The sequence below is a fragment of the Lycium barbarum genome, chromosome 3, assembly GCF_019175385.1.
Source record: "Lycium barbarum isolate Lr01 chromosome 3, ASM1917538v2, whole genome shotgun sequence".
NCBI classification, from domain to species: Eukaryota; Viridiplantae; Streptophyta; class Magnoliopsida; order Solanales; family Solanaceae; genus Lycium; species Lycium barbarum.
In genome coordinates this window covers 77,130,834-77,149,912 of record NC_083339.1, presented here as the reverse complement: position 1 = coordinate 77,149,912, position 19,079 = coordinate 77,130,834, and the positions used below count along the sequence as shown (strand labels likewise).

At 37.8% G+C, this 19,079-nt stretch overlaps 2 protein-coding genes across 2 annotated transcripts; one reads left to right on the top strand and one right to left on the bottom strand.

Annotated features, from left to right (window-relative positions):
* Positions 1-4: 4 nt before the first annotated feature.
* On the top strand, positions 5-2,597 carry LOC132631576 (putative pentatricopeptide repeat-containing protein At3g23330). Its single transcript, XM_060347166.1, has one exon. The coding sequence runs from the start codon at positions 14-16 to the stop codon at positions 2,333-2,335; it is 2,322 nt and encodes a 773-aa protein (XP_060203149.1). The 5' UTR covers positions 5-13; the 3' UTR covers positions 2,336-2,597.
* Positions 2,598-3,428: 831 nt separating this feature from the next.
* On the bottom strand, positions 3,429-4,540 carry LOC132631578 (MLP-like protein 423). The gene is made up of 2 exons (XM_060347170.1): positions 4,104-4,540; positions 3,429-3,822 (listed from the first exon to the last, which is right to left on the bottom strand). Exons 1-2 carry the CDS (start codon positions 4,459-4,461, stop codon positions 3,560-3,562), a joined length of 621 nt encoding a protein of 206 aa, XP_060203153.1. The 5' UTR covers positions 4,462-4,540; the 3' UTR covers positions 3,429-3,559.
* Between the last annotated feature and the right edge of the window lie 14,539 nt (positions 4,541-19,079).

Below are 19,079 nucleotides of genomic sequence, written 5' to 3'. Positions count from 1 at the left end.
TTCGAAGCTCCAAATGAGTAGCTCAATCTTTTGGTCCTTGTCTTTCACTGTAAATGGCAACTTAAAGCCGGTCCAATGGAGAAAGGTGACATATTCTTCAAATAAATTGGCTGCACGCAAACTGTTTGATGAAATGGTTAAAAGAACAAGAGTTGCAGATTTGTATGTCACTGAATGTGCAAATGAAGCTGAAATAGGTATGGAAAGCAGTGGCAATTTCAGAAATTCTGATGCAAGTGATGAGCTATTAGGAGAGTCTGTGATGGATTCTTTTGGTTGTGCTAGCAATAAGATGGATGAGCAATATATAATTGATCAGTTGAGATACTGTAGCAGTGAAGGAATTCTTGAGCTTGGCGAATTATACCATGCTTTAACAATTAAGACGGCTATTTGGTTCAACAAGTTGGTAGCTACAGCCCTGCTTAATATGTATGCCAAGTGTGGTAAAATAGAGAGTACTGAGATGATATTTGATAGGATGTCTTGCATTGATGTTGCTTCGTGTAATAGCATGATTAGCGGGTATGTAAGCAATGGAATGTTATCTGATGCCTTTGCTTTCTTTGTCAATATGGGCAATCTAGATATCGCGCCAAACCACTACACCTACTCGATATTGTTATCTGCTTGTGGAGGGCCTTCTATACCTGTTCAAGTAGGAAAACAGTTGCATGCTCAAAATGTAAAACTGAAATTTATATCACTTACGGTGGTGGCGAATTCAGCTTTGACAATGTACATCAAGTTCAGAATGATTGAGGAGACTGAGAATTTGTTCCTAGGACTTGCTAGTAGGAACCTTATATCTTGGACAGCATTTATATCTGGACTGTACCATCAAAAGGCCTTCTATAAGGCATTGACACAATTCTGTTTGATGAGAAAGAACAATATTGAACCTAATGAATACACCTTCTCTGTGGCCCTTGCATGTGCAGCTTCTGCAGAATATCGTGATTATGGTTGCGCACTTCATGCTCAGGTAATTAAACATGGAATGAACTCAGAGTTATTCGTTGGGACTGCTATCATAGATATGTACTCAAAATGTGCAGAACTGGGTGATGCTAGAAGACAGCTCGAGGAGATGGGACATAAAGCATCTAGTGCATCATGGAATGCAGTGATCGCTGGACTTGTTCACAATGGGGAGGTTGCTTCCGGATTGGAGGTCTTCCATAAGATGCTAAATAATGATATAGCTTGTGATGAATATACATGTTCAGTTAGTCTGAAGGCCTGTTCGTCGCTGCCATCCTTGGCAATCTGCAAGCAGGTGCATTCTCGGGTAGTTAAGGGGATGTTTGAGACGAACCTGCATGTGGCAAGCTCATTAATAGAAACATATGCACAATGTGGCAATTTAGAGGATGCTGAGAAGGTTTTCTGTCTAACATCTACACCAGATGATGTGACATTTAACGCAATGATTAAAGTTTATTCACAGTATGGGAATCCAATGAAGGCTATATTCTTGTTTGAAAAGATGGTGGAGAAAGGGGTATCACCAACGAGTTTTACTTTCCTTGCTGTTATTTCTGCTTGTAGCCATTGTGGTTTAGTTCAACAAGGGAAAGAGTTTTTTGAGTCTATGACAAGAGATTACAGAATTCCACCTGAAGAGAATCACTATAGCTGCATGGTTGACCTACTGAGTAGATCAGGGCAGTTAGAGAATGCTTTCAAATTCATAAAGAAGTTGCCAATTGAACCCAGTGCTCCAATCTGGAGACCTTTTCTTGCAGGTTGCAAATTTTACGGTATCCTTGAACTGGCAGAGATGGCGGCCAGTAAAATATTAGAGCATGACCCCGGTGATGCATCTGTTTATGTCACCCTCTCAAACATGTATGTTGAAGCAGGCAAGGCAAGTGATGCACTCAAACAAAGAGAGCTGATGAAGTCTAAGTTGGTCCAGAAGGAACCCGGTTGTAGCTGGGTGGAGGTGAATGCAAAGATTCATAGATTCTTTTCTGGTGATACAAGCCATATAGATATGCCAAAAGTATATTGCAGATTGGAAAACCTGATGCAAAAGATTCGGACTGATTCTAACAATTTAGCCAAAACATCAGTACTTTATCCAGAACCAGGTAAGGTAACAAAAGAGAAATGCTTATTTCACAGTGAACGGTTAGCAGTTTGCTTTGGCCTATTGAACTTACCTGAGGGAACCACTATACGTGTATTCAAGAACATTAGGATCTGCTTTGACTGCCATATGACAATGAAGCACATCTCAAAGATCACAAATCGAGATATCACAATACGAGATAATTACAGATTTCATCATTTTAAGCAGGGCTGCTGTTCTTGTGGAGATTTCTGGTGATGTTTCATCAAATTAGATCCTCTTTTTCACTGAACTCATGTAACTCCGTGATAGGACTAACAAGTTCTGTTAATTTAAGAAAAAAACAAGCTCTTTGGTCAAAGTTGGCCTGATATTCCTTCAAATTCTTTCCCGTGCCTAAACTAACTATTCGGTGATCCTAATACTAGTGCTCCCGATTACTTTTTTGCCTCTCTGTACATTGACATTGACATGCTACTGTATTGTATTGTTTTGATGAATACAATATTTGGATAGATTGTATTATTTTCCATCATTATATAATACCACACATCAACAATTTGAGGGATAAACTTATAATATTATAAAGAACGGAAAAGCGTTAAAAAAACCCTTAACATATAAGAAATGGTTTTAAAATACTCCTCTTCCACCTATTGGATCATAATTTCCCTTAACGTTATTTTTAGGCATAAAAATGCCTGTCTTCCACCTATTGATGCCCTTAACATTAGTTTTAGGCTTAAAAATGCTCATCTAAGTAACAACTTATTCTATTAAGGTAATATACATACATAGTGATCATACAAATTAAAGATGAGTTTCAAAGGTGCAGTGTAAAAACTGAAAGTTCAAGAAGGGCGGGGGTTGAATTGTAAAACTGCTAAAATTCAGTTGACTACTCTTTGGACTTAGTCGACTAATACAGTGATAGCCTACACAAAATTGTTAGTCCTTCCATTTAAACAATTACAAATCACAACAAATATTAAGGTGCAAAATATAATATGAGAATTGAGAGTGATAAAATAAATGTTTGAGACACGAGAATTTATAATCTTATTTAGAGTAATTTCTAGAAGTAACAAACTGTTACCACCATTCAACAGCACGCAATAGTAAACAGTACGTCCTAATAAGCTCTACCCTCTTAGACCAATCTTACCATATTCTCCAAAGAAAATATAGAGCTTCCATAAGAAGTGATATCCATTGTTCCATTGGGATATTATTTATTCAGAATATATATATATATATATATATATATATATATATATATATATATATATATAGAGAGAGAGAGAGAGAGAGAGAGAGAGAGAGAGAGAGAAGAAGCAGGAAAGCTTCAAGATGCAAGAACATTTCTTTCTAAGATATAACCAAGATACACGAAGAAGCTCAAATCCATGAAAGTTGTACTTATAAGAATAGGAAGAGAATTAGGCAATTCATTACATAATTCCCATATTTGAGTTTTAGTATTTAAAGAGGCAAATAAGCATCAACCTCTCTAGATACGCTAACTAGATAATCGAGATGGGATAACGGAGTTGGGACATCTTCATTTGCCTTCTCATATTCCAGACTCCAATTCACCGAGTTCCTATTACCTTCATTAGTCACTTTAATAGTAGCCTTAAAATTCATGAAGTATTTGGTGACTTCACCTCCAATAAGTTCAAATGTCATTGAATTGTTTTTCTCGTCAATAGTGTCAATCCTGTCCTTTGCGATTACTGGAGCGCCTGAAAGCATGGATTAAAGTCGTTAAAGATTGAATATCCACTACGGCAATAATCATTTCATATACGGTAAAATCTTATCCATATTTTATGTCAACACCTAACTATATTAATTTGCTATGATACAACTTTGTGTTTCATAGAAGTAAACTAAGCTTATAATTAGAGGATTAGTTTCAACCTAATTTAGCAATTTATAACCCATAGTCGATCATATTTCTCTTTGTTGAAAAGATGCATGAATTATATCCCCACTTTTCCTTTTCCTTCGTATTCAAACTTACCCATATTGTATGTCCATAGCCTAATAGAGCCAACACTCTTTCCATCTCCCTCAAGCACTTTAATGCTTTGTAATTTGTGTGGGCTTATTTTGGGAAGGAGGAAGGTTTTGTTCTTGTAAACATTAAAGAGTTTTTCTGGAGAAGATTTGATTTCAGCTTGCAGCTCAATTCTGTGAATTTGAGCCATTCCTTTTAATAGTAAGTAAATGAAGTGAACAATTGACAATTTTGATGCTTGGCATGAAAAGAAATGGGTGTGTTTTATAATGGAAAAGAGCATGTGGAAAATTAAAATTATTCCCTTAGTGCTCCACCAATTCGAAAGATTCAGCTTTGGAAGAGAGCAGCCTACTAGCATATGGTAATAAATTCTTACATAAAAGGAAATTGAAGTGGCTTTCAATTTCCGGAAAAGAAAATTCTGTGGACGAGAAATGGAAATCGTAATGGGGGACAAGAACCTGTAGGGAATTCTTTTCCCGTAATTGATCAGTTTTATCTAGTTTGCAATGGAACAAGTGCATGGTATCCTGTCTTTCTTTTTATTCTTTGAGCATTAGGGTTTCGATAAGGTCTTAGACATATACTCCCTCTGTTTCAATTTATGTGAATCCATTTGACTGGGCACGGAGTCTAAGAAAGAAGAAAAAACTTTTAAACTTTGCGGTGTTAAATGAGTCACATATATTTTGTGTGGGTATAAATCATTGCATAAAGGTAAATTATTTTTAAATATAGAAATGGATCATTCTTTTTGACATGGACTAATAAGGAAATAAGTTTATATAAATTGAAACAGATATATGACTAATGTACACTGGTCAAATTAGATCATTTTTGTTTCGGACCTTCTGTCATTATATGAGAGCAACGACATTTCAAAAAGGGACTTCCGCTCATGTAACTGGGAAAACAAATATATGTGCTTAAATACAAATACACCTTACGATGAAATCACTTTTCTATCCTTTCCTAGACTAGGACATTATAATTAATGAAAATGTTTCATATTAATGAATTCGTGCCCGTAACAGTGGTTTCGATTATAGCGATGTAATACGTGCGGCTAATGGCATACATGATACGTCATACGATGTTGAAGCTTCCGCTATTGTGTCACTTTACTGACTACACAGCTCTTTGGTGATACCAATTTCTTCACATGGTCTTCATAAATGCAATAACTCTTCCAATTTTGTGAATATATAATATAACATTTAATTTTAATGGGCCATCAGTTATCCCTTTTTTGCGGGGATTTCCCTTCAAATGCATTGGTATTTAATTTTTATCTTTCGCCTAAAAACTCATGAGTTTCGGAGTTCAAACCCCTACTCAGTCAAAAATAATAAAAAGAAAATCGCAAGGCAGAGTTTTGGATTCCAACTCTACCTGCCTGAAGGCAAACTCTGCGTTATAAGCTAGCAAATTTTGCCTTAAGGTAGAGTTTTGTCTGCCTTAAGATAGAGTTTTACAGGCAAATTCTGCCTTGCGATTTTTTTTAAAAAAATTTTACTGAGCGGGGTTTCGTACCCGGAACCCATAAATTTTTAGACGAAAGACAAAAATTAAAGGCTAGCAATTTGAGGGGCAAAAATTAAATACCACCCCCGAATAAGGCAATCGTGCAAGTTGCCCCTTTTTTGTCTAGGCCTTGTGGCTGCATTTGGACAACAAATGCAAAACCCAATATTCCAATACTCTCTGAAAAGAGTTCAAAGGGAAATATATATATAAATGTTGTGGGATAAGGAAAAAGAATTGGATTCAAGGCGCTGCCTACCACAATCAAAGAGATGACGTTCCACGAGCGTGACAAAAGCCAGGGCTTTAGCCGCCGTCCCCTCAATCCATGTTGGTCCACGCCCGAGTATAAATATGGAAATTGATATTACATCTCTTAAGTGATAAGAACAAATCAGGTAAAACACATCAATGCTTTCAATAATTTGGAGAAATAATTTGTTGTTTAAGATGAATTATGGACGCCCATTTGTATGGTAGTTTCTTCGACGTTATTGCTTTTTCTTTTCTCGTTTCGAGAGGACAGGTGGTAAAAAGAAGAGAACGGAGAGACCCAATATAGAATAATAGTTGTGCTTGTAGAATACAAGACATTAGTAGTTAAGATCTAGTTTTGACGTTCTAGTTTTGACGTTCTTACTAGTCAAGATCTCAAGGAGATTCAAATATTCTCTATTGGGAATGGTTCTGCTTTTGGTTCTCTTTTTGTGGTCATAACTTGTACTTGTTCATTTTAATTACTCTATAGGAAGTAACAAGAAAAATACACAAGTTATCATTTAGATGAATACATTAGAGAAATCGGGACCATATTGAAGCAATATCTATATATCTAGATAAATAAATTTAGGCATAGAAGAAGTGACTTTTGACATATTTCATAAGCCACCAATTCTGTTTATATATTTTCTTAGAGTTTTGCCATTTTCTATTATCTAAGTACTCTAAATAAATAAAATTACCAAAAGTCACGTCTCTTTCAGTTTCAACTTAAAATTTTAGTTGCAGTATTTAACCCTTCACCTATTTAAATTATATCCTCACATAGACAAGAGGGGGTTGCTCATATGGTAAGTGTCCTCCACTTTCAACCCGAAGGTTGCGAGTTTGAGTCACCAAGGGAGCAAAGGAAGGAGCTCCTGGTGGGGAGGGGTTAAAAAAAAAAGTTACGCCTCTATCGTCAAATCTATTTAATGTGAAGATGAAGGCGATCCTGGTGGAGGAAGCAAAAATCAAATTAAATAAATAAATAAAAGGAAGAAAAAAAAATTAGTAATTAAATAAAATATATTATGCATATGGTAAAAAATGCTATAAAACATTTTTTTTGGTAACTTTTCCCTATCCCACGCGTCGTATGGAGTGTGCAGACACAACAATTGTCAAGTGAGTTGAAAAGGAGGTGAAAAAAACTAGAGGGGGGCCAAACTTCTTGGATGAAAGAATACAATTAAAAAAATAATTGAAATTATTCTGAAGAGATTACATGTTCCGGCACTGCACAAATAAGATCTAGTTATATATCATATATGTGGGTACATATTGTGTATGAAGAATTAAAAAAATTATCATTTTAAATCAGTTTAGAGGTAACAGGACCTTCACAAGTTTGAAGGTTGTAACAGGAAAAATCGGACTAATTTTATGCATTTTCCCAATTATAACAACATCCATTTCATCGATTTTATGTGTTTTAGCGTAACCTACCACAAAGAGTCCGGACATCATGTATGTATCCTCAAATGTGATAGAAAAAGCTCTCTAGAAAGAAAAAACCTAGCCACCGTTAAACACCACCTACTGCGACCTATATGGCTAATCCAACCGGCGGACATCCACCATTGTGGCTATTCTGGCCCTCTCAAACCTAATCTCTCTCAAGCGCATGTCCCACCATCATACCATCTACCACCATACCAAATACTAATAAAAAAATCATCAATACCTCCGAGCCTACAGTTTTGCTTAGCGATATCCATTAATATCCAAAAGTCCTCCTGTTACACCTCCCATTTTATTTCGAAGAGATTTCGGCTTATTGGTGGTGTATACCTTCGGTACGGTAGTCCGCACCAGAGTTTTGGTCATGAGATATTCTGTTTGGTATGTGTACAGGTGTATAAGTATGTATTCTTAGACATTTCGAGGAAATTGGAAGTGAAATGAATCGAATCGGAGCAAAGCGAAGCAGTTCAGGAAAACTATTGACAACAGTCAGCGTCGACGGCCCAAGGGACGAACTATCGACACGTCGACGAGTCGTCACCTGGCACCGTCGACGTGGTTCTGCGATCAGACCACTCAGGCGGAGAATCGACGGCGCACGTTGACGAGCCGTCGACCCGCATATCTGGAAGCTTCCAGCCTTGATTATCAATATAAGCTCCCATGTTTTATTTCATTATTTCTCCCAAGAACAAACCCTATATCTCTCTAGAACTCTCTAAAACTCTCTCTCTATTTTTACAACAATCTATATAGCAAGAAATCAAGAGCAAAAGCCATGATCTAAGAGATTCATATACTAAGAAGCCTATTAGGGTTTGTGGAGAGTGAGAATTTCTTTGGCATGCAAGTGAAGGGTTCCATTCTAATGGAGTAGAGTGACTCAAGGCTTGTTCCCAAGTGTTTAAGGTGAGTTTTATGTTTATTTCTTATTATTGAGGGTATTGAGGGGTTGAAAGACTTGGATTATGGAAGAACATAGAATATGGAGCTTAAATGTAGAATCAATGGTATTCTTGAATAATAGTTGACATGAATCATGACTCTTGATGTATTATGAATAGAATCTTGTTACAAATGACATTGAGAACATGGGATAAACATTATATGTGAGTAAATGTAGTAGTGCACTATGACCATGATTATGGATGACTTGAAATGAAATTGGGAAATGTGGATAATGTAAGTGAATGGAGATTATTGCTTAGGGTATTGTGAATGTTATCATAGACGTTTGGAAGTTGATATATGATATGGAGAAAGTTGTATAAACAAAGGAAATATTTCCTAATTTTCTCTAGCCTTAGTTAAGCATGTTCATGTGATCGATTAGCTAATGTTAATATGGACTCTCTTGAAGGTAGAGACGTGAGCATTAGAAGAGAACGTTCAAGTGATAGAGTAGCCAAGTGAAAAGGTATGTAAGGCTAGTCCCTTCCTTCTAAGGCATAATCCTCATGAAATGAATTCCCTTTTCTTGCCATGACTTTCTTATATTTCGGAAAATATGAGTCAACGTTATATAGAGTTCCTTCTGAGACAAAGAATAAGAGATGCGTTTTGAATTCGATAATGGTAATGAGGAGCCTAAGTCTAGAGATTCTAAAACCTATGGTATGACGTTAATTATTATTGCTAGACCCACCTTATGATACTAGTTCCTTCAAGGTGAGGTACGATGATTATGATTTTCCCATAATAGAATCGAGGGTTCTCGACCTTACGTCACCCCGATATGGTTATAGATTATCTTGGGACTCTAATGTATGTTTTATGATGAGTTTATGAGATGTATGCGATGATACGATTCCACCGTGCCTAAATAGCCGGACATGTCACCGCGAAGGCGGGCTGCATATGATTCCACCGCGCCTAGATGGACGGACATTTCACCACTAATGCGGGCTGCTTATGATTACACCGTGCCTAGAGGGACGGACATGACACCACTAGTGGGCGGCATATGATGGTACCCGGACGCGGGTAATGAGGATTATATATGTGATAGGCCAATGTATGTGATATGTTTAAAATGCATTTACTCTTAAAGGCTAAGCAGGTTATGTTTTCACCTTATGTTTCATGATTTCTTTATTATGCTCATTTTATTTAAGCCATACATACTCAGTACAATGCTCCTACTGACGTCCTTTTCTTTGGACGTTGTGTTCATGCCCACAGGTAGACAGGGAGGTGATCCAGACTCGTAGGAGCTATCAACAGATTTTGAGAGCACTCCATTATTCCGGAGGTGCTACTGATTTACTATTTTGTGTGTATATATGTTTTGGGCATGACGGGGTCCTGTCCTATCCATATGTCTAGTACTCTAGTAGAGGCTCATAGATACGTATGTGTGGGTAGTATGGTCTCACAATTTCCCATTTGTATATGTATATTCTTTTGATAGCCCAAGGGGTTTATGTATATAAAGGTAATTATGTTTCAAAGTAAAAATGGTTTCCCTATGATTAGAAGCATGAGATTAATGAATGAGCACAGGATGAGTATGATGAATAGTAGTACGAGCGGTGCTCGGTGGTTAGTCCCGTGTACCCGTCATGGCCCCTAGTCGGGTCGTGACACCTCCGATGTCACAAACTGTGCAATATGCAAATTTGTTGAAGTAGAATAAGAAAAAAGAGATACAATTGGTGCATCCTAAGTAAGTAGTGGATATTGATGGTGAACCACAAATGACATGGAAATATTCTAAATTTAAAAAAGTTTATCATACAAGAGAATTTACAATATGCAGTGTTGGGTAAGTTCTCTTATGACATAATTGACATTAAAGAATTAAGGATGGGGATTCCTGATCAATGTTCCATAAAAGGTCCAGTTACAATTGGATTGATTGAAAACAGGCACATCGTGATAAGACTGAATTTGTTGGAACATTATGTTAATGTCACGACCCAACCCCGTAGACCGTGACTAGTACCCGAGCTGGGCACTCGTATACACACCTGTTAGCTATATATTCAGTCCACAACAATATAATATGGAACTTATAACGACCAAAACATAGTCTCGGAACTGTCGCATAAATGTACATCTATGTTCGGCAACCTGTCTCCTGAGGAGTCACAATTATCAACAGATAACACAGTACATAAGCCGACAAGGCTGTCATAAAATGTGGGAACGTCCCAACTATATATATAAACGCAAGCCGACAAGGCTGCTACCACAACATGACAATATCTGCAAGCCAGCAAGGCTGTCGCAACGATAGGACACGCATACTAATCGTACACACAACTGTTCACATTTGGATACAACCCACATACATGTCTACAGACCTCTAAGAGTTTCAACAGTGAAATATGACGGGACAAGGCCCCGTCGTACCCTTAGACAACATATACATATATTTAGATAAAAAAGGATCTATACCAAAATCTGGGCTCCGGAACAACGGAGCTCTCCAAGATAGCAGAAGGGAAATCCTAAGCTGGTGGCTCACCAAAGCGCGTATCTGTACCTGCGGGCATGAAACGCAGCCCCCGAGGAAAGGGGGTCAGTACGGAATATGTACTGAGCATGTAAAGTGAGAAATACAGTAAAAGGAGCATATCTGAAATAAGGAGTACAGGAAACAAGTACAATGTTCAGAATACCAAAACACTTGCCTTTGAAACATAATCATGCTTGTCAATATCATATATCATATACATATATATCGTACCCGGCCCTCTAGTGAGGGACTCGGTGAATAAAGTCATCATATGCCCTCCTGGCCGCCATAACATGTCATTATATCATCATATCATCATCTCATCATCATCTCATCATATCATCATATATATATACCGTACCCGGCCCTCTAGTGAGGGACTCGGTGAACAATGCAGTGAAACTGTGCACGATAACATACCCGGCCCGGGACTCGGTGAAAGATATATTGAGGCATTCACGAGCAGAGTAGTGAGAAACTATATGCAATTTAAAACATTTTTAAGGACTCAATAGAATAGTCAACACGAACCATCGTTTGCAAATTCAAATAATAGTCATATCATATACCTTTCGGATGTCCCTGTGGATTATATCAAAATGGAACTTTGAAATCATATGTACATATCAAAATATAAAAAAAAAATATAAGTTATGGGAATCAAGATCATTAGCCATCCTAGTGGTTCTAGGAATAGGAATTCCTTTGGAATCGTGTATATATCGTATATTCATTTCACAACGATCATGCCAAAAAGAAAAAAGGGTTAACTTCACATACCTTTAGCGCTTATTCGCCACACAATACGTACACGCTGCCCAATAATACCTCAACCTATATTAAGGCGCCAACAACTACGGTTAAGCTACGGGGAGATTCAAAACGTATTCTAACGTTAGTAACTCCTTTCTAGATGTTTAGACGACGTTTTCCTTATATCCAAACGAACTACATACAACCAATCCAGCATCAATAATCATACGTTCAATACCAACCCGGACAGCCCACACAACATTCCAAACAACCCACATTCACAACATTCAATAATGATCCACATACGACTACTACATTCTCAAGTTATTCCTAATAGTCCGTAGCCTTAACGTTTTCATGTAACAACTTTACAACAGCCCAAACAACATAAATACAATGTATATTCTTAACTATCATTAATCCTCCCAAGCTCAATAAGAACAACAACGACACATCCAAAACAGTCCCTAACCGATCAACATAAAAGATATTCGGAATTCTTGCAAACGCTTACGAACATACTAAGCAAACTACACACAATTTTTACACATTATTTCATGTCTTCTTTTCATATAATTTCAGTAAGTTACGACCAGCAGTCACACGACAACTACATCATCAATTCATACGCAACTAAGCTACATTGTCATCATTATAAACCTTACAACAACCCACAAACAATTTTAGTTCCAATTCTAACCATTAAATACCTTCATTTCCACCATAAAATTCATGACAACAACCATCAAAATACCAAGTAAAATCAGTTCACTATCTTCCACACAAAACAGTCCACTACACGGCCTCAATTCAACAAAATCACAACATGTTCATATCAACACAACTTCACCTTTAACCTTCCAATTATTTTTCATTCTTTTTACCATGAAATCTTGATAGCAACAACCATAATTATTAAATAAAATCAGTCCATTATTCCACACCAAACAACCCCCTACGGGTTCCACAATGCCTCAACATCAACACACACAATTTCATACATGCAATTCACATTTACATATGCACAACATATTCAAATCACCCTTAAAACAGCCCCTACGGCTTCAACAACATTTCAACACCAACATTCATAATTTCATACATGCAACTTATATTTACACATCTACCATACGTTTTAACCACCCTTAATACATGCAAAAGAAAGTTAAACCTTACCTTGACAATTTGACTTCTCAACTTGGCTAGAGTTTGTGCCTTGAATTTAATTCTTGTTCTTGCTAACTAGGATCAATCCCACGTTGTTATACACCTTCCAAAGGGTTGAAATTCTTGAAGAAAATATTTTTTTTTAATCAACTTGGAGAACCCAAGTTCTGGCCGTGAGCTATAAGAGCTTGCATGGCATGTTTATGGTTTCTCCTTCACTTGAAACATAATGGTGAATGTGTAGAACACTTTAGGGGTTTAATGGTAAGAAAAATAGAAGGGCTGGCCGTGTAATGGTGGTGGAACTGCCATGGCTGGCCGTGGCTCTCTCTCTCCCTTCACTTGGTGAAGATGAGAGCCTCTCTCTCTAAGTTCACTTTGTGGAGTTGGGAAATGAGTTAGTGGCTGAACTTGGTCAACAAAGTAGACCATTTTTCCCCCCAACTCAAGCATGGGCAAAAATCTAATTTTGTCATGTGGTAGTGGGGCCCACACGGCCACTAGTGTATAATTAGTGAATATTTAAGTCTCAATCCCCACTTAATAATCCAATCATGGTTAATTAATCCCTAATCTCCATTAATATGTTTATACTAAGTAAAATTTATAAACAAATTTATGTCCTAATAAAAATTGAAAAATTAAGGATTTCTATTCCGTGTTCGGGAAGGGTTCCGTCTTTAACTCGCGTCGATTCTTTTATGAATAACTCGACGTAAAAAATACGGGGTATAATAGTTAAAATGCTCTCCACTTCAGCATTTTAAATCAAGGTGCACTCTAGATATTGCCAGATGAAACCATTAATATGGAACCCTTAGTTTAAGTCAAATGAAGAGAATTCACTAGCAGTTGCCTGGATAAGTTATTCTGAGTTGCCCCCCTGCTTCTTTGCAAGAGATGCAATATTTTCCTTGGCATCAGCAGTTGGTAAGCCATTGGTAATTGATTTAGCCACTGCAAATAGGACTAGACCTAGTTGTGCCAAAGTCAAAGTAGAGATAGATTTGTTAGCAGAACATCCAAAGAGGATTCATATTGCAGAAGAGGATGATGAAACAAGTAGAATTCAATCCAAGTGGATAGCAATAAACTATGATTTTCTCCTCAAGTATTGCAATCACTGAACACTGCAGGGGCATGGAGAGAATGAATGCAAAGCTTTACACCCATAGTTAAAGAAACAGTATAGAGAAGAGAAAACTATTAGCTTTGCACGACCTAAGTGACTTTCCCAATTTATACTTATTTTTTGCCTATGAACAGAACACGTTACCTAACCTGTTCTATAAGCGTGTTTGCAGAATAAAAACAAACAGTAAGGTAAAGGGCACATGATTTTTACATGGAAACCACCCAGCTCAAAGGTGATAAAAACAACGACACACATACCTATAGGACTTCCCCAACAACTTCACTACAACTGAGCCAATTGCAGATTAAGTTACACACTATGCAACCTAATATCTACAATAGCTTTGGTACCCAAACTCTGCCTAGCAAGCTGTCTCTAAGTAGTAAACTTCATACTTGGAGTTACAATTGTTTGTATCTACTTTAATGCTTCTAAATAAGCTAATAAAGATATACTTTGATAAACCAGCCTAATACACAAATCTACACTTCAGAACTAGGAAACATTATTTAGTAAAACAACTCCATCTATCTTTCTTTGTGTAATAGGGATGCAACCCCGGATTCTTGAATATGCTGGATATATCTTTCGACAGCACAATATTCTGAACTCTCTCTTTGTGGGTGCGCAAACTTCTTCTTGGAAAGACCTGGGTATTTATAACATTGAAGCTCCACAAGTCAGTTAACGAAAAACCCTTTCCTAGTCGGTCAATGACATGCACGTAGGGTTTGTGTAGTACTTGGATTCTTGCCTTGTTGAGTCTGCTTCTAATACGTGTAGAAGGCTTACTAATCCCTACAATTATGGCAAGGAATATTTCATACTTGAACACCAAGTTATTTCCATAATTCTGCAAATCCTAATTGATGTAGGACTTGCCCTGGAACATGTTCACGAACCTGTTTCATCCATCTGGTTCTTCTGCCTCTAAATCTCTGCACTGTTTGAGATAGAATATGTTCTTGTACCTGTTCCACCAATCTCTTTCATTCTTCATCTGTTGTTGAGCTGCTACTGAGATCTTGGTTTGAACATGTTTACTGACCTGTTTCATATAACTGTAAGCTCTGTGTCTGCAACTGGTCAACTTCACCTCTGATCACTTTAAGCTCTTCTTCATACAATGTCTTCGCTCCTAGGTCATTCATCTACTACACCTAATGACCTGTGATCATTCCTCCTTTGCATCTGATGACTCTTTGGTATAGAACTTGTTTTGCATACTTCATCTATTTCTTCAATTAACTGCTTCTTTCACTGAGTCATCTACTTTCTGTTACACCTTGGAAACTCCCCCGTACATGTACAGTGAATAGGATAACAGAGGACGAAGCGTGTACGATGTTTTGATGAGTAAGAGAGAGTATTAGATGACCCTCAACGAGGTCTTAAAGGCATACGATGCAAGGAAAGAAAGTTGCTAAGGAAAGCGAATCATACGTTGTGTATCGGATAAGAATTTTGAGCAACGAGTCCATGATGGCGTAATGATGTCTTAGAGAAGTGTAATAATGTCCCTAACATTGATATTGAAGTGTTAAACAAGTGCCAAGAAGGTTCCATAAGGATCGGAGATCAAACGAGACGACGAGAACGAAAACGGAATCACTGGGCATTATACGGCCCAATCTACGGACCGTATAATTTATACCAGCCGTATATTGGACCGTATAATTGGCCAAGAAGGCCACCAGCCACTGGACCAAATGTACGCCCATACATACGGTTCGTATAAATAGTACGGACCGTATGTTGGTCCGCATAATGATGGTCGGCCAGCTTTTAATTTAAGTATAAGGACCCCTTTTTCATTTCATACTTCATTCCACTCTCACTCCATACTTCAAGAGACCTCTAGAACCTTCCCTACTCTTCAACTACAAGAAAAACCCAAGGGGAACTAAGATCAACAACACATAATCCATGAATCAAAGTTCATCTTCCTCAAGAAAACCAAAGGAGGTGAGATAGGGTTTTGGTGCTAAGAAGAGAAACTTCATTCAAGACTTGTTTAACCATCATCCAAGGTAAGTTTCATGACCATTTCATGTTGTTTAAGGTATTGGAAGGTTAAGATACCCGAATGGTAGAAAAGCATAGCAAATGGGTCATTCAAGAGTGAATAGTTTCATGATTGAATGGTAGTTGAATTGAATCATAAATGTTAGTGTGTTGTGATTATGAATATGTTGCAAATGATGTTTAGACCATGAAATAAGTATTATGTATGAGAAAATGTGATGATGAGCCCAAAACTAGTAAGTGGAGAAATTGGGTAAAAATGGTGGGATGTGGTAAATGTGGACGAATGACAATTATTAATACGATATGGTGAGTGTTATGATGAATGTTTGGGAGTTGAAATAAAACATGGGAAACGTAGTGGAAACAAAGGAAATGCTATCCAATTTTCCCTAGAAATAGTAGCGTGTTCTTATCGCCGATTGACTAACGTTAGTATAAATTCTCTCTTGAAGGTAGAGACGTGTCATCAAAGGAGGACGGGCAAGCAATAGAATAGCTAAACGAAAAAGGTATGTAAGGCTATCCCTTTCTTTCTAAGGCATGAATCTTAGGGTATGAACCCTCATCTCTCTCCATGATTTTCCTACATATTGAGAACTACGAATCTACGAGTATAAAGAACTTCATAAGAGGTAAAGAAAAGAGATACGATACGAGCAAGATAACGATGATGTGGAGTATCCGTGTGAATAATCCTAGAGCGAGATAAGATGTCCATGAAGCTAATGATGCCAAGAATAGTCCTATTAACGAATCTAAGTCTAAAAGCCCTAAAGCTCACAGTATGATATTCCTACGAAGCTAATGATCCTTGTATGCTCCCTATGATATTATTTCCCCCTACTTCTCCATGATATTTCTTACATTCCGGAAACGATGAATCAACGTTGGTAGTGAGCTTCTTAGGAGATAAGGATGAGAAATATATTGTGAATATGATGATGATGTCGATAAATGAATCTTAGAGATTGTAAGATGAGATATGATGAATGTGAAGTTAATGACCCTGTTCACGATTCCCTGGTATTGATCATTGACTACACTCACCTTATATGCCAATTCCTTCAAGGTGAGGCATAATGCTTATGAATGCTCAATAATGGGCACGGGGGTTCTCGACCTTACGTCACCCCGACATTGTTATAGATTGTTCATAAGCCTCAATGTATGTCCTATGACCAATATTTTGAGAAACTGCGAGTCTATGTTCATAAAAGATTTCATGTGAGATAAAGGTAAGAGATACGCTACAGAAATGATAATGGAAATGATGAGCTTAAGCCCAAAGATTATAAAGACTATCATGCGATATTTATACGAAATTCATGCTACGAATATGACGTGATTTTCATAGATTGTCTTTAAATTTAAATGTGTGCATTAATGAAAGGTTACGATAAGCTTATAAGATGTATGTGATGGCTATGATAATGATGATACATATTGATCCTCGTATGATGCATGTGATATGGTCGAGCCCTACGTGGCCGAATACGGATAATGTTTTATGTGTATGATAAGCTACAACACTACGATGATGAATTATATGACATGATGATGCATACGCTATGATGGTTCATGTATGACGATTATGTATATGCGATATATGTATGAAATGTATTCACCCTTAAAGGTCGCGTAGGTTTTGCCTTCACCTCATGACTTATGATTTCTCTATTATGTGTGTTTCATTCATGCCTTACATACTCAGTACAATATTCGTAATGACGTCCATTTTCTTTGGACGCTGTGTTCATGCCCACATATAGACAGAGAGACGGTGCAGACCTTTAGGAGCTATCAGCAGATTTGCAGAAGCACTCCATTATTCCGGAGGTGCTAATCGGGCTTAGACTTTTGTGTATATACATATGTATAAATATTTTGGGCATAACAGGGTCTTGTCCCGTCTATATGTCTAGTACTCTAGTAGTGACTCGTAGATATGTATGTGTGGGTTATGTGGTCTCACAAGGTCACTGCTGTATATACGTAGATATGTGTACATTATCTTTTGATAGAAAAAGGGCTTATGTATATAAAAGTATTTATGTTCTGTAATGAAAATGATTTTCTTGTGATTATAAGTTTATGAACGAAAAAAAAGAGGTTTAATGAGTATGATGAGTAGTAGAACGAGCGGTGCTCGGTGGTCAGCCCCGGGTACCCGTCACGGCCCCTAGCTGGGTCGTGACAGAAGTGGTATCAGAGCAGTTTGTCCTAGGAAGTGTCTACGAGCCGTGTCTAGTAGAGTCTTGTTTATGGTGTGTTGCGCGCTACATCAATAAACAAGAGGCTACAGGGCATTTAGAAAAAATGACCACCTTTCTTCTATGAGATCGTCCGATAGAGCCGTGTGTAAGATTTTATCCTCCCTAATAGTGTGTTATGATTTCAGAAATGCCGCTAAAAGGAAAAGCTACAGCCGCCCAGAAGGGCAAGACTACGACAAAGAGGCTGGTGGAAAGAGAGCCTCCGATGAATATAGAAGAGGGCGAGTCACAAAATAAGGCTACATCCAATACTTCCTCCACTCCGCCTCATGTAGAAAAACAAGGAGGAGCTTCATCTCAAATCCCTCCACCGGGTGCTTCGGGTCAACAAGTGACCGAGGCTATACACCTATTGACACAGCTAGTTGCCGCCCAGGCACAGCTGCAGGGTTCGAGTGCAAGTGACAAGGCCGTTAGTACAAGAGCCCGTGACTTCATGACTTTGAATCCTCCGGAGTTTTTCGGGTCAAAGCCGGATGAAGACCCGCAAGGTTTCATAGAAGAGATGTTGAGGACATTAAAACTTATCCATGCCTCCGAGACCGAATCCGTGAAGTTAGCATCTTATAGACTCCGGGATGTGGCAGTCTTATGGTATAACAACTGAATATTATCAAGAGGGGAGAATGCGCTCCCTCCGGTTTGGGAAGAATTTGTAGATGCTTTCGTCCGTCACTATTTGCCACCTGAGGTCCGCCGAGCTAGAGCGGATAGGTTCTTAAATCTAAGGTAATGGAATATGAGTGCCCGAGAGTATAGTCTCCAATTCAATTCATTGGCTAGATATGCTTGGCCGACATGGGAGATAGAGTGCATAGGTTTGTAAGTGGCCTAGGGCCACATTTGTTCAAAGATTGCCTAATGGCTTCATTGTAAGACGGAATGGATATTTCTCGCATTCAAGCTCATGC

Coding starts and splice junctions, on each gene's coding strand:
- LOC132631576 (XM_060347166.1), top strand. CDS start 14: ATGAGTAGCTCAATCTTTTGGTCCTTGTCTTTCACTGTAAATGGCAAC.
- LOC132631578 (XM_060347170.1), bottom strand. CDS start 4,461: ATGCTAGTAGGCTGCTCTCTTCCAAAGCTGAATCTTTCGAATTGGTGG. Junction 3,823..4,103: donor GCTATGGACATACAATATGG/GTAAGTTTGAAT, acceptor CCATGCTTTCAG/GCGCTCCAGTAATCGCAAAG.